Source organism: Fukomys damarensis, unplaced genomic scaffold (assembly GCF_012274545.1).
Source record: "Fukomys damarensis isolate Sample0158 unplaced genomic scaffold, DMR_v1.0_HiC HiC_scaffold_23, whole genome shotgun sequence".
In the NCBI taxonomy this organism is placed as follows: Eukaryota; Metazoa; Chordata; class Mammalia; order Rodentia; family Bathyergidae; genus Fukomys; species Fukomys damarensis.
Window position 1 is genome coordinate 64,993,667 of NW_022900935.1, and position 14,848 is coordinate 65,008,514.

At 49.7% G+C, this 14,848-nt stretch overlaps 1 protein-coding gene across 1 annotated transcript in view; it reads left to right on the forward strand.

Annotated features, from left to right (window-relative positions):
• The window catches only part of Foxk2 (forkhead box K2), a 39,906-nt gene that overhangs the window by 11,614 nt on the left and 13,444 nt on the right, over positions 1–14,848 (forward strand). The window contains 4 exon segments of the mRNA XM_033767436.1: positions 5,495–5,689; positions 7,640–7,787; positions 9,178–9,324; positions 14,244–14,437. Coding sequence (XP_033623327.1) covers positions 5,495–5,689; positions 7,640–7,787; positions 9,178–9,324; positions 14,244–14,437 — 684 coding nt within the window.

Here is a 14,848-nt window from a genome sequence, read left to right on the forward strand (position 1 = left end):
AGCCTTTCTGAGAGAGAAGGGCTCACTAAGTTGCTCTGGCTGGTCTTGAACTTTTGGTCCTCCTGCCTCAGCCTCCCGGGGTACTAGGATTACAGTTTCATCCCGCCACACCCAGTATGTAGTCATTTTGAAATTTTTTGCTTCGAGACAGTTTTGGTAAATTACCCAGGCTGAATTTAAACTTTTAAACTCCTGTCTCAGTTTCCCAGAGTGCTGAGATTACCGAAGAACATCACTGTACCCACCTTTGGGAGCAGGATTTTTGTACAACTCTGGATCGTGTTAATATCTGTCCAAGTAAAGAACACAAGTTTGTCAGGTACCCCGGTGACTTTGACACTATCACTGTTGGTGTGGCCGTAGTTGGGATTTGTAGTTTGAGATACACAGCTTGTCTGGCCTGCTTAGTACTTCAGGCTCTTGGGACTCACCATGGGGTCAGTTTTTACTGAGGTCTTTGACTTCTTGCTCACGCTACCTGGTCTCCTTTTCATTTGTGCATTTCTCAGTCTGTCCCTTTTCTTACTTTTGTCATATTTGTCAGGCTTGTAAAAAGATTCATATTCTGAGCTTGGTGATGCACATCTGTAATCCCAGCACTTGGGAGGCTGAGGCAGAAGGATCACTGCAAGTTCAAGGCCAGCCTGGACCACATAGTAAGTTCAAGGCCACCAAGACCCTGTCTCAATAAAAAAGAAAAGAGAAAGGAAGGAAGGAAGGAAAGAGAAAGAAAGATAGATTATAATGAGAATCACAATCGGTATAAAATACAGAAGCTGATGCTGGTTACATGATCCATGCTGTGCTGATCTGTGTCCTTCACGAAGCCTGTCTGTGCAGAAGAGGAGGCCCACCTTGTAACTGATTAGTCTCCCAGATAGAAGCTTTCTTGTACAGTTGGAACCCACACTAAGCTGGGCGTGGTAGTGCCTGCCTGTAGTCATAGCACATGGGAGGCTGAGGCAGGAGGATCTGCTACAAGTTCAAGGTCAGCCTGAACTGCACAGTAAGATCCTGTCTCAAAAAACAAACAAACCCAGACTAAGACATAGCTGCCAGGGTATCTGGTAGCTTTTTTAAAATTTATACTGAGACTGAACCCAGGGCTTTTGCACTGAGCTGCATCCCCCATCCCATTTTTGTTTTGATTTGCCCAGCCTGGGATATACATGTTATCCTCCTCCTTCCTTGGCCTCTCGGTACTAGGATGACAGTTTGTACTGCCATGCCCAGCTCTGGAGAGCTTTCAGCGCACCCATGGCCCCTGCATGTAGAAGCTTGCTCTCAGAGTGAAGCCCCACTGCCCCTGTGGGGTGAACCTGGGCAGTGGGATCCAGTGATGGCCTCGGTGAGGAGCAGGCAGCATCCCGGGTTGGTGTTCATTAGCTTAGTTCTGTTGAGCAAAGCAAAACATCAGCTGGACACCTGGGCTCTTGAGGGCTGCTCCAGAGCTGGGGTCACCCCTTCCTGGCCTGTCCTTTTGGGACCATGTGCACGACCAGGGCCTCTCCTGTGTGCGCAGGCCAGGAGCACACACAGCCAGCTACAGGCTCATCCTGCAGAAACCCCAGGGTGGACACGGGACAGAGCTGGTGGGCAGCAGATGCCCACCTGGGGAAAGTACCGACACCTTGAAGTGGGACTGTGGGCCTTCTTCAGATTTTAGTAAACACTGGTACTGTTTCAGGGAAGCAGGCCCGGAGCGGCAGTGGCCCAAGTCTGGAGCTGGTGCTGCCGGTGGCCTCTCCCCAGCCCGCCTTTGTTTCGTCTTCCTCGTGTGAAAATGGAGCTGCGTGCTGGACAGCTCAGGACCTGCAAGCGTGCACTCTGTGGGACAGGGTCTCGCCGACCGGGTGACAGACTGCAGTGAAGGGCGATGCCGGGGTGCTCACTGCGGCCTTGCGCTCTTCTGTCACGTGCTTTCTCGTTATCTCGGGCTGTCTGCAGAGGGACCTGATGTGCATGCGGGAGGGAGGGCTCACCCCGGGCAGACGAGGCCTGGTTTTGGAGCTGGTTCCATCTGGTCTGTATGTCCACTCCAGGGGCAGATGTGAATTTTAAAGGCTCACTCTGGCTCCTGGGCGCAGACGTACACGGAAGAACTGGGCCCTGGAGTGTGGGGCAGACCGTTGTGGTGGGGTCTCTGTGGGCATTAGTGCAGGCCATGGCAGCCAGTCCGTGGGCAGAAAGGCCTGCTGATAACCTCGCGGCACAGGCGGGATGGGGCCACGGGTGTGGCGACCTGAGTTGGATATGGGCGTGTGTATTTTCCTTAGCTTTGCCCCCCACGCCCCTGTGTGGGGACTGCGCCAGGGTCTTGGCATCCCTTGAGCCGCACCGTTCTGCATCCTTGCTGTGCACACAGCTCTTCTCGGTGCTGCCTCTCTGGGCTCGCCGCCCATGTGCGCATCTTGAAAACGCGGTGGATGGGATCATACCAGGGCAGCCTGTGGGGACTGGCCTTTTCTGCTAAGGGCCGGGCAGGTATGCGCAGAGCCATTTTGTCACCTGCTCTTCTGCCAAAGAGCATTTGAGTAGTTTCTGGTTTTGGCTCTTAGGAGTGAAGTTGCTGGGCATGTTCAACAGTAGATACAGTTTTCTGTGTGAATGTTTCCTTCTTCGGGTCGGTGCCAGTGGTGCCGTGGTGTGGTTGGGTAATTACCTGGATAGGTGAGTTTATTCAAAACCACTGCCTGCCTTTCCTCAGGACCGCACCACTGTGCACCCACCAGACCCTTGGCGCTCAGTCTCCTCAGCCCACTGTCCTCATGGTAGTCAGTGATGCCTCATCAGGCCTCACTGGGCCACCAGGCTGGTCTCCTCTCGTCTCTGCCTCCTGTGGCTGAGTCTTCGTGTGCACTGTATCATTGGAAGTGGTTGGGACGCCCTGCTCTGTGTATTCCTGCTGCACGTCTGAGGCGCGTGTCTGTTGTGGTCTCCGCCTTTTCAGTTGGCTTGTTTATATTTTTGACTTCTGGTAGCTACCCACACAATCCTCTGAATGAGCCCTTCATTGACATGTAGTTTGTGTCTATCTGTAGGAAGCAGCCTACAATCTGAGCACAAACCTGACCCAGGGGTGAACAGGATGAAAAATAGACACAGAATCAGGTTAAATTCTGCAAGTCCTGAGGCTCTTGCCTTCCTTCAGCGTAGAACCCCAAGTGCCTGGCACCGTGGCTTTATGCGCTCAGACACGGGCACAAGCAGCCAGAGCTCCACAGGACTCATCTGTGTCCCTCCCCCCGCGGTACTTGTCCGGGTAAACAACAGGCTCTCAGGTGTTTCTCCTTTTCCCTGCAGCGTGTCTGCACGCTTGCGTGCCCCTTTTCTCCTCGTGCTCCGAGGAGGCCAGTTAGGCCTCAGTCTTCGCATCTCATGTCCACAGCCATCTTCTAGAAGGCCACCCGGATGAGCAGGGCTTGTTTCTCCAGTCTTGACTGGGGCTGTGGGTGAGGTGCAGGTGGTGGTTGGCCGTCCTGACTGGTGGCTTGGGTGACTCCTGAGCACCTGAGGGATCTAGGTCCCTGGGGAGGGTGCTGCATGGGCCAAGTGAGACTCAGAGCTGGTGCGGCTGGGGCTCTGGGCAGGTGGTCGGGGGCTCGGAGCACGGGAAGACAGCTGTGAAGGTTAGGGTTAGGGTGAAATCACCCAGGTGTGTGTGGAGGTCAGAGTTGTGGGTCTCGGTACACTCACTCAGGATTGAGCATAAATGGAGGGTTGAGGCCTGGGAGGAGGGTGTGTCATGAGACAGAGCCCCAGGGGCCGGACCTGATGGCATGTGGGGTCCGGGACAGCAAGGAGGGGCTGCACTGAGGTGGAGACTACTGGACTGACTGTCCTGGGCACACCTCACACCGGGGAAGGGAAGGAGGGCGGGAGGGAGGGAGGGTCCTGATGGCTGTGGCTGAGAGGAGCGGGCTGGCCCGGTTCTGCTGCTCCTGCTCCAGTGGCTGAATACCAAACATCATGGCCTGGGGGGTTGAGTAGAGAGAAATAGGTTTGGCTTGTCGTTCAGGAAAACGTGGCACTGGCAACCAGAGAGGGCTTTTCTGCTGGGTCCTGACCTGGGCCTCAGTGCGCAGGAGATGGGTGAGGCCAGAGCCAGCCTCCTGGTGAGGAGTGCACGCCTGTGGCCACAGCCTCCTACCTCTTAGGGCTCCGTGGCACTGCCTCTCGCCGCAAGTGTGGGTGCGTGCAGACTGTGGCAGGGGATAAGGTGAGCACGGCCCTTTCTTGCCCAGGGAGACCAGGCATGTGTCACCTTTAGATCAGCACACAGAAGTGTGACCATGTCTGACTGCCACATGTGGCAGGAGTGTCTAGGACAGGTGGGCACAGCTGGTCTCGGTAGGCCTGGCTGTCTGACTGTCAGTGGACCACAGTAAGGTGGTGTTCAGCTGCACTCAGGGTTGAGACCAGACTGTGTGAGTCGGTGGGTCTGTTTTGTTTTTGTGGTATTGAGGATTGGGCCTTTGCACTGAGTTACTTCCCTAGTGCACCGCACCCCCCCTTAATATTTTTTTTGTTTTGAGACAAGGTTTTGCTAAGTAGCCTAGGCTGGACTCAAAATTGCTTAAACTGGGCTGGAACGTGTGAGTCTCTTGCCTCAGTTTCCCAAAGTGCTGGGATTACAAGTCTGTGCCACTATGCCTGGCTTTATCTTTTAAGTAGGCTTAACTTTTTCTTAAATGTACTTGAGTCATGTCAAAGAAGCCACATTCACACCTGCCTGGCAAGTGCAAGGTCCTGAATTTGATTCATGTGGCACCAAAATAAATGAGCAAGCCACATTCATTAAACATGGATCAGAGTGCTAAGTTGTAAGCCTTGCCTCCTGAGAGTTAATGTCTCTGGCTTTTGCTTGCTCATTGAAAAAGGTAATATGATTTGTTTTGCTTTGTTTGTTTTGTCATTCTTTTTGAGATAGGATCTTGCTCTGTAGTTCAAGCTGGCCTTGAACTTGTGATCTTCCTGCCTCAGCCTCCCAAGAATTGGGATTATGGGGATGAACCACCATGCCTGGCTGATTTTTTATTTTTCCATAAAAAGGGAGTGGCTTGTATTTATGAAACAACAACAAAGAACCTAACACAAAACTGTCTGTGCTTAGTAACTGAGATATATTTATATACTTTGAAAGGAGTAATACATACCAAGTGGTATTCAAGCTTTTATTTTTTATTTTTTTGTTCATTTGTTCACTTATTTTTTCCCCACCCTCGCCCATGCTAGGCAAGCACTCCATTTCTGAGCTGCCTCCCCATTGTGTTTTAAATCTACTGTAAGACCTGAAGCTTACTCGTGGATTTATTTTAAAAGGAGTAGCTCAGATCGAATGGCTCCCATGCTTTCCCTGTCATGAGAATCTTCCTTGTGACCTGGCGCATTAGGGCTTTGAACCTGGTGGTGAGCGTGGCAGTGGGAGGCTGCGTGCTCCCCGTCCCTGCCGTGGGTAGCAGACAGGTGCTAACCATGTGGTTTGCTTCCCCAGGTGCACGTTCAGGTTCCCGAGCACGAACATCAAGATAACGTTCACAGCCCTGTCCAGTGAGAAGAGGGAGAAGCCAGAGGCCCCCGAGTCCCCGGTGAAGCCCGTGCAGCCACACATCTCCCCCCTCACCATCAGCATTCCAGACACCATGGCCCACCTTATCAGCCCCCTGCCGTCCCCCACAGGCACCATCAGGTACGTGTGCGCCCAAGGCCGCACGTCCTCCTGCTCCCCTGGAGCAGAGACAGTATGGGTGCCTAAAATGCCTTTTGAATTTTGGGAGACTGCTGCCAACAATCTCTGCATCGTGAAATGGAATTCCCATGTGTTCCTCTCCCGCCTTTGAGGTGCTGGGGATGGAATCCAGGCTGCTTGCATGGTAGCCAAGTGCTTTACCACTGAGCTACATGTCTAGCCTTTTTAAAAAAATTTTGAGGCAGGCTCTTGCTAAGGTGCCCAAGCTGGCCTTGAACTCACTATCCTTCTACCTTAGCCTCCTGAGTAGGTGGGGTTACATGTATGCACTGCCACACCTGACTTGTTCCTGGTTCTTCACTTAGGATTCATTTTAATGGAGTTAAAGTCATGATTTATAGATTGGTCTAAAGTCTGATACAGGTTTTAAATTTAAATTTGGTACAATTTCATATAAATTCTGAAAATTTGTACTTCAGTTTGTACACACCAAAGTGACCAAGTCATGTCACTTTTACTCGAGAAAAACCCTGTGACTCAGAAGTAGAGGGTGGCAGCACTGAGCACAGCCCCGTAGCCTGAGAGGTGCAGGCAGCGCCACAGGCCCTCTATGCTGGTCTGCTGGCGCCGGGCGGGCTTGGGTGCAGACCAGGCCTGCTGGCTGTGGTCTGCTGGGGTGGCACATGGGCCTCGTGTTGGGAGTGTGCAAACGGACTTAGGAGAGAGCACACTTCCTCTCTGCAGTGTCAGCGCTGCTGTCCAGGCTGTGCACAGGAAGCAGCTGGCAGGCAGGGAGGGCTTTCTTGTCACCTGTCCTCACTTCTGTGTGGCCCACTAAGGGAAGAGTGTCATAAGGAGACTCAGACTGCTCTGAATTACGCTGTGAAGCTGGTGTCTGACCAGCCTTCTGGGAATTCAAGAGTATAGACAAGTGGAAACATCGCATGTTCATAGATTGAAAGATGGAAAACTTAGCAGCATTAAGATGTCAACACTACTGAAAGCAGTCTACGGATTCAGTGTAATTTCCATCAAAATGTCTGATGTATTTTGCTATAGCAGAAAAACCCATCCTAAAATTTATATGAAACCTCAAAGGACCGTGAAGAGTCAAAACAATTTTTTTCCCCTAGCTCTGGAGATTAAACCCTGGGCCTCTTACATGCTAGGCAAGTGCTCTGCCACTGAGCTACACACCCATTTCTTTTTAAATTTTAAATTGAGACAGAGTCTCAGTAAATTGCTCAGGCTGGGTTTGAACTTGTGATCCGCCTGCCTCAGCCTCCATAGTAGTTGGGATTATAGGCCTGCATCACCATGCCTAACACAGTATTTGTCTTTTCCTCCAAGTGTCTCTGTAACTTACTGCGTTTCTAAAAAATCTTATCTCTGTTTCAGTGGCTCATTTTTTAAATTTATGTATTGAGACACACTGTGCTTACCACAGTGCGCATGGCCCGCGGTCAGGCCTGAGGTGAAGTTAGGCCCGACCGGGTCCTTCTGTGAGAAGGTGCCGCCTGCTCTCAGGATGCCTCATCGACCTGAGCAGTGGCCTTCTGGAGCACGAGGCTGTGCGTGGCCTTGCCCTCGAGACGGACCTGCCCTCTGCCGTGGTGTCCCAGTTCCGAGAGGGCAGGGTGAGTGGCTCTGGACCCACTGTGTGTCGTTCAGATCCTCAGTGAGGTCTGGAGCCATCTGGAGCCTCGTGTTCCTCGTGGGGGGCAGTGCCATGGAGAGTGCTTTACGCGACGATGGTATCTGCTCTGCTTCCTGGGGCAATCACAGGCTTCACAGAAATGGCGGGAGTCCCATTTGCCTGTTGGAAATGCTGATGTTCTCTTGCTTTACAAAATTTTCCCATTTATCTTCCCTGACTCAGAGCCTCTCACCGAAGCACATATGGTGTGCACTCAATAGTAGGCTAAAGGAGCAACCTTTTCTCTTCTGCAGTGCTGCAAACTCCTGCCCATCCAGCCCCCGGGGAGCGGGGTCTTCAGGGTACAAAATAGGCCGTGTGATGCCATCTGACCTCAGTTTAATGGCTGACAACTCACAGCCGGAAAATGAAAAAGAAGCTTCTGGTGGAGACAGCCCAAAGGTAAATGTTCTGGTCTCCTATCTGGCCCCACCGCAGCCCTCCCTCTGTCACCTGTGTTGTGAGGGCTGCTAGGACTCTGGGCATGTGGGGTGGGGGTGGCATCAGGCGGGCATCAGTCTGGTGTGGGGCTGAGCTCACTCCGCACCTCTCCCAGCCACTGCGGAGGACGATGGAGTGCACCCTTTGGGAAGGCACAGCGCCCCTTTTGGATGCATTTGCTCATAGTCACAATACGAGTCTGTGTGTTTTTGTTCTTCGACCTAATACGTAATTTCTCTTGAAGGAAATGGACAAAGTTTATATAAAACAAAATCAGAAGGGACCTAAATGCCCTTTAGGGAATACTGATTAAGATATGGTAGCCCAGGGCTGGGGATTTAACTCAGTGGTTCCTCTGCCTGCCTCGCAAGCACAAGGACCCGAGTTTGATCCCTGGTACCAAAAAAAGAAAAAAAAAAAAAAAATGGAAGCCCAGCCTGGGACTCTTAGCTCAATGGTGGTGTCTGCCTCGCAAACACCAAGGTCCTGAGTTCAATCCCTGGTACCAGAACAAAACAAACAAAAAACAAAAAGATATCGTAGCCCAGTAAGGGCGCATTTGAGATGTTTTCTGATAGGGAAGTGTAGTGCTAAGTGAAAAAAAGAAAAAAACTACCCCTCCCTTCCTTGCAAAGCGGGGTTACTCTTAGCTCAATGGTGGTGTCTGCCTCGCAAACACCAAGGTCCTGAGTTCAATCCCTGGTACCAGAACAAAACAAACAAAAAACAAAAAGATATCGTAGCCCAGTAAGGGCATATTTGAGATGTTTTCTGATAGGGAAGTGTAGTGCTAAGTGAAAAAAAGAAAAAAACTACCCCTCCCTTCCTTGCAAAGCGGGGTTCTCTGAGATGTGAAGGCCCTGGCTGCCCTTGTGTGCCCACAGCAGCATCTGCTCAGCCATCATAAATGCATTGTGAGCCTCTCTGTGCTCGGTCTGGGAAGGTAGAGACACACACCAGTAGCAAGGAGGCAGTGCGGTGAGGCCTCCAGGGTAGCCACTTCTCAGCGGTGGGTCCTCACAGGGCAGAGCTGAAAAGTTCTATGATAGGAGTCCAATCAACATTGTTCCGATATTATTCTCGGATCTATCTGAAAAGCTTGGATCACACCTGAATAGTTAGTGTGATCTGTCCTCATGAAACACTTGTGAAGTAATGAATATCACTGAACACTTGTTTTGAGTTTACTCTGAGAGGTTTGCAAGTCACTTTCCCATTTGTTTCACCAAGTTTTCCAAATTGTATTCAATTTATAATAAAAACTAAGCATTGTTGGAGGAACATTTAAAATAAGAAATCTTGAATTTTAGCTTAAAAAATGTGTTAACTACTGCACTTTTTTTTAATACAGGATGATTCAAAGCCACCTTATTCCTATGCACAGTTGATAGTACAAGCAATTACAATGGCTCCTGATAAACAGCTCACCCTAAATGGGATCTATACACACATCACTAAAAACTACCCATACTATCGGACTGCAGACAAGGGCTGGCAGGTAAGCCCCTTTCACTTTATTAAATATTTCTCTTTCGTGTCTTATAGATGCTGGTTGATACTAAGAGGAGATTAAGCTGGTACTTTATTTAATTCAGATGCAAGGTAGACAGAGAGGAGTGAAACTTGGCCTTGCTGAGAGAGGGCACTCAGGGCTCCATGACACAGCAGGAAGAGAGCAAGCTGCGTTTTTACTGTTGCATCTCCATGGACTGCATGAGGCATGGGTTGTTTGGGATGTTTCTCTCCAGTCACTACAGTTTATTCTGTGTATCTGAAACAGAGGAGAATTTAAAAGTCTAGCCCAGGGATAGCGAACCTTTTAGAGACTGAGTGCCAGAGTGCAATCAAAACCCACTTATTTATCACGAAGCACCAACACTGCGATTAAATCTGAGTATGAGGTTACAGTTTAGAAAAAGCAACTCATACGTTGACATCTTTTGTCTTAAAAGAAAAACAACACTCGTGCTAGCAGCACTGGCGGGTCCAGCCTTCTCCCTGGTGCTCTCCGCCTTCCTCATGCCCTGCTGCCGAGACACAGAGGCTGCCATTTGCACAACAGCCCCGTGGAGCCCCTTCCTAGGGCTTCTCCAGCGGCTCAGCAGGGAGAACTGTGGGGCTGTTGCTCAGCCCATCCACCAGAGGTTTTTTTAAGATGTGGAAAGCATTTTATTTATTTTTTGAACTTAAAAAAAATTATTAGTACATTTGCATTATATAATAATTACATTAATTATGGGGAACTGTACACATATATTACACATCTCAATTCTTTTATTCCTTTCCCTTCCATCCTGCAAAGTACCAGAAGTTACACCAATTTTTTTGGGGGGGTACTGGGGATCGAACTCGGGTCCTTGCACTTGCAAGGCAGGCCACCGAACCGCTGAGCTAAATCCCCGGCCCTACACTAATGTTTTAAACCTTTAAGTTACATAGATTTTTTTTTGTGTCTGTGTTCTGTGTAACTACTGAATATACAGTAGAACACTGCTAATTGAGACAATTTGTGAAATTGGAATAAGTTTGGAATATAGAATGTTAAAAACATGCTATGCATGGTGGCGCACAACTGTAATCCTAGCACTTGGGAGGCTGAGGCAGGAGGACTGCCACAAGTTCAAGGCCTGCCTGGGTTACACACTGAGCGCAAGGCCACAGAGAGAGACCCTATCTCAAGGAAGGAAAGGAAGAAATATGTGCTTGTGATATTTTAATTCATTAAAGTAGCCAGGAACGACTGCAGAATTTCCTCAGGGCTTTGTTTTGAATAAATGGTCTTTTACACAGTGTGCTGCCGAATCATAACCCTCTAATTTAGCAGTGTGGGTGGGAGGAGGGGTAGCTTTTGTATTTATTGAAGGGAAAAACCTTTGCTTTTAGGTGCAGCTGTATAAACTTGCTATAAGAAGTATAAATAGTCCACTGACCAGACCCTCAGTATCTGTTTTCCCTAAAGGCTCCAGCTATCACAGTGGGAGAAAGACTGCTTGATCCCAACCCCTTCAGTTTGTGGACTCTTCCTTTTTGTTCCCTCCCGTCCTCAGCTGTGTCACTGGCTTCGGAATAAGGACCCGCAGGCTCATGGGTGTTCCTTTCTGCCCTGAGCTCTCCACACCACCCTTCCCAGAGCAGCTGCCCTTTGTCTCTCTCTCTCTCTCTCTCTCTCTCTCTCTCTCTCGCTCTCGCTGTCTTGCTGCTTGAATGTTATGATCTTGCCTCTGCCTCCTCAGTAGCTAGGGTTATAGGATGACCAGTACATCTGGTTCATGTGCTGTTTCTTTTCAGAAAAGCACAAAAGCTGCCAAGAACAGAGCCCTTTGAGAGCTCCAGCTGCGCTGCCTGCACAGCATGCAGGACTGCGTCCTGTGCTTCTCTGAGCCCAGGCGGGGCACGGGTCCCTCAGACTCTGTCCCTCTCAGGTCCTCACTGCCTCTTTGATTTAGCATTAGGATTTTATAGGATCTGCCTGTGGTGCAGTATTTTGGTTAATCTGCAAAAGAAATTCTAGAATCAAATGAACAGCTATCAGAAAGATGGTATATTTCTTACTTTTCATACATTTTTCTGCCAAAATGATTTCTTAAGGTTTTATAATTTTTGATATGTTTGTTGTGACTATGAAAAGTTGGAGAAGTCTGAGCTCTCAGCCTCCGGACAGACCAGAGCTGGCTTGGGCCTGTGTTTTGTACTCACCCTCAGCCCTGTTCTTCTGGAAGCATTCCTACACGTTGGCATGCTTATAAGAAACTTACAAATTCCATTTATTCCAGAGGCTGAAAAGGAGGATTGTAAGTTCAAGGCTAATAACTTAGTGAGACCTTATCTTAAAACAAAATAAAGAGGGCTGGGTGCAGCTTAGTCATAGAGTGCTTATGTAGCACACAGGAAGCCTGGGGTTCAATCCCAAGTACCAAAAAAAAAAAAAAAAGCCTGGCATGGTGGCATATGCTGTAATCATAGCATTAGGGAGGCTGAAACAGGAGGATCATTACGTTCAAGGCCAGCCTGGGATACACAGCAAGACACTATCTTAGAGACAGAGACAAGAAACCTACAAGTTCCTTAACAGGTCTTTCCTGTGCACAGTGCACAGGAGATGCTGTGAGATGCTGGGAGATGCTGAGGGACAGACCCTGCTTGAGGAAGCACGGTCAGGTCAGAGAGCTGGATGCACTCAGGGAGGCCATGCGGCATGGCTCACGAGTGGGTCTTTGGTAGCAGTCTGTTAGAAGCAGCTCTGGGCCAAGAGGACATACTCAGTGTTACAGGTCTTCTCTTCATCTTCAGCATGAAAGTGTAACAACCTACCTTTTCCCTGGAGAGTCTGTGCTGATTTCTAGGTTACTGGAGTCAGCAGTTGTGGCTTTAATACACATAGGAGCAAGATGACATAACCCTGGGTTTGACCAAATTATTCAGGCCTTAAATGACCTTGGAAATGGATACTGTTTCTTTTGGGTCTACAGTAAACATCTCATCACTTCCTCTGTCTGGCTAGAAAATCGCAAGTGACTGCTTGCCTGTGGTTTGTCGTGAAGGGTGACTGGAGAGGTGAGAACCTGTTTCAGGGAAGCAGGTTCTGTTACATTGGCAGCAGCTCCCTGATCCGAAACACTTCCGTGGGACAGTGCGGCAGGCAGCGACAGCTGGGCTCGTGATCCTGCTCTCTCCTCCCTGGACAGAAAGCCTAGCTCCCCAGAATGACGTTCCCTTTTTCTGCAGTCCCCTTACGCTCACCATCGTTTTCCTCCTGATAATATGCAAATTAAATTATTCCACAAGGGTCAGCACGGGTGCAGCCTCCTTCGGGGGCTGCATGGTTGCCACTGTTGAGAGCAGTGCCGGGACTGGACCTCGGAAGCCACAGGTGTGGGCATCCCTTATCCAGAGTGCTTGGGACTAGCACTGTTCCGGTTTCTATTTTTTCATATTTTAGAATCTTTGCATATATATAACAAGGTATCTTGGGGAAAGGAGCCAAGTCCAGACCCAGAATCCATTGACGTTTCGCACACACCCTCTCCACACAGCCAGCAGGTAGTGTCCTATGGGACAACACCGTTCCGCCAGAGTGCTGACCACAGCTTGGCCCTAGGCCCCGCTTGTGGTGGTGTATTAGCACTCAGAGTGTCTGAGTTTAGAGTCTGAGGTCAGGGGCGTTTTGGATTAGCGAAGGCTGTGGGGTGCACCACTTCTCCAGGCAGGATTTGTCTGGGCCCCACTGGCTTGGCCCATAGTCCCTGCCTGTTGTTCTGGGCACCAGGAAGAGTCCCATCTGTTTGCTGGAGGAGCTGAAGGAAAGGTCGATTGGTCTTCAGGTCCTCCTGGGGGAACAGTACCCGTACAGGTGCCTTGGTTATTGTAATACTTGGAATCTCCACAAATTCGTGTATTTAACAAATTGTGTGAAGCAGACATCCACGTGTCCCCTTCGACACGAGCTGTTGGCGACAAACCTCAGGCCTGTGGGGTCCATTGCCTTTTCACGGCCTGTGACTCAGTACCAGACAGTTCTGAGAACGATGTAAATTATATTTGGCACGTGCTTGTTTTCTTAGATGCCATTGACAATTCAGAATTTCAGGCCCTGGCTAACAGTTCTGTCAGGTTACCTGGGGAATTTAGAAATGATTTTTAGATAGCCACAAATTTTCTTTTGAGTTATTACCACTTTAAGACTTAGTTTAGTTTTAGAAGTTACTCTTGAATGTAAATGCAGGAAATGCTGGTTATTAGTCTGTAACTTTTAACCAGTTTTGGCCTCCATGGTATGGCCCAAGTCAGGCCACAGTGAGGAGCTTTTCTCAAACCCTTGCCAAACCTGAAGTTGGGCCTCTGGGGATAGAAAGACTAATGGGCTAGGAGTTGGGAGAGACTTTCTCTGCATACCTTACACAGTTACAGGATCACAGTGCTCACTTTTGCAGCACTCACACTGAAGCTCTCTTGGACATTCTTTGCCGATACAGAGCCATGCATCTGGTCCCGGAAGGTGGTATTACTGAACATTCTCAGCATTTGCTGGTTTACCAAATGCTTCGTAAAGCTGCAGTAGATAAGTTTTCCTGAAATGGCACGGCAGTCTATCCACTGATTCGCTGCAAAATGTACAGTGCGTGAAAAGAGTGGCTCATGGTTCTGTGCAGAGCTGGCAATGAGGCCTTGGCTGTCCCAGAGGCCTCGGTTCCTGCTGTGGGTGGGAGTCGAGACCCTCACTCTGCCCCACATTGGGTCAGGTGGCCGCAGGGCTGTGTCCTTTGCCCAGGACTCATTCAGGGTGTGGCCTCCGAGTCCACTGGGGGCTCTGGGAGCTGAACATGGAGGTTTCCGCTATATAGGGCATTAAAACTAGGACACAGTTTTGTTTCTCAGCAAAGAATTATATGAATTCTACATTTTTTTTATGTTTCATAGAATTCAATTCGCCACAATCTCTCTCTGAATCGTTATTTCATCAAAGTACCGCGTTCCCAGGAAGAACCAGGCAAAGGCTCCTTCTGGAGGATAGACCCTGCCTCTGAGAGCAAATTGATAGAGCAGGCTTTTAGGAAAAGACGGCCTAGGGGCGTGCCTTGCTTTAGAACCCCTCTGGGACCGCTCTCTTCTAGGTAAGGACAAAGGGAGCCACAGGCCCTCACCTGTGGGCAGTGACCGCACCTTCGCTCCTGCAGTCGAAGGAGCCACCGAATGTATGTGGTTGATTGTTGGGATGGGGATCTGGAGACTTTGGAGAGGGGAGGTCTCCTCAGCCTCCCCTCACAGTGCTTGCTGCTCCCCAACTCAGGAGGTCTGGCCGGCAGCTTAATGCAGCCGCGGGCAGGGCTCCTCTCCTCTGGCTTCTGAACAGTTTTTAAAGCTGGCTTTTAGCTGCTTAAACTCCAAATTGTTAATCTGCCTTAGCCTAAAATCACCTTTTAGCTTCACTAATTGTTTTTAACGAAAAAAGACAAGCATAAGCGTTAGCCCCTGTGAGCTGGCCCGCTGCCCGCTCCGCTCCGCTGCCGCCGCCGCCTGCGCAG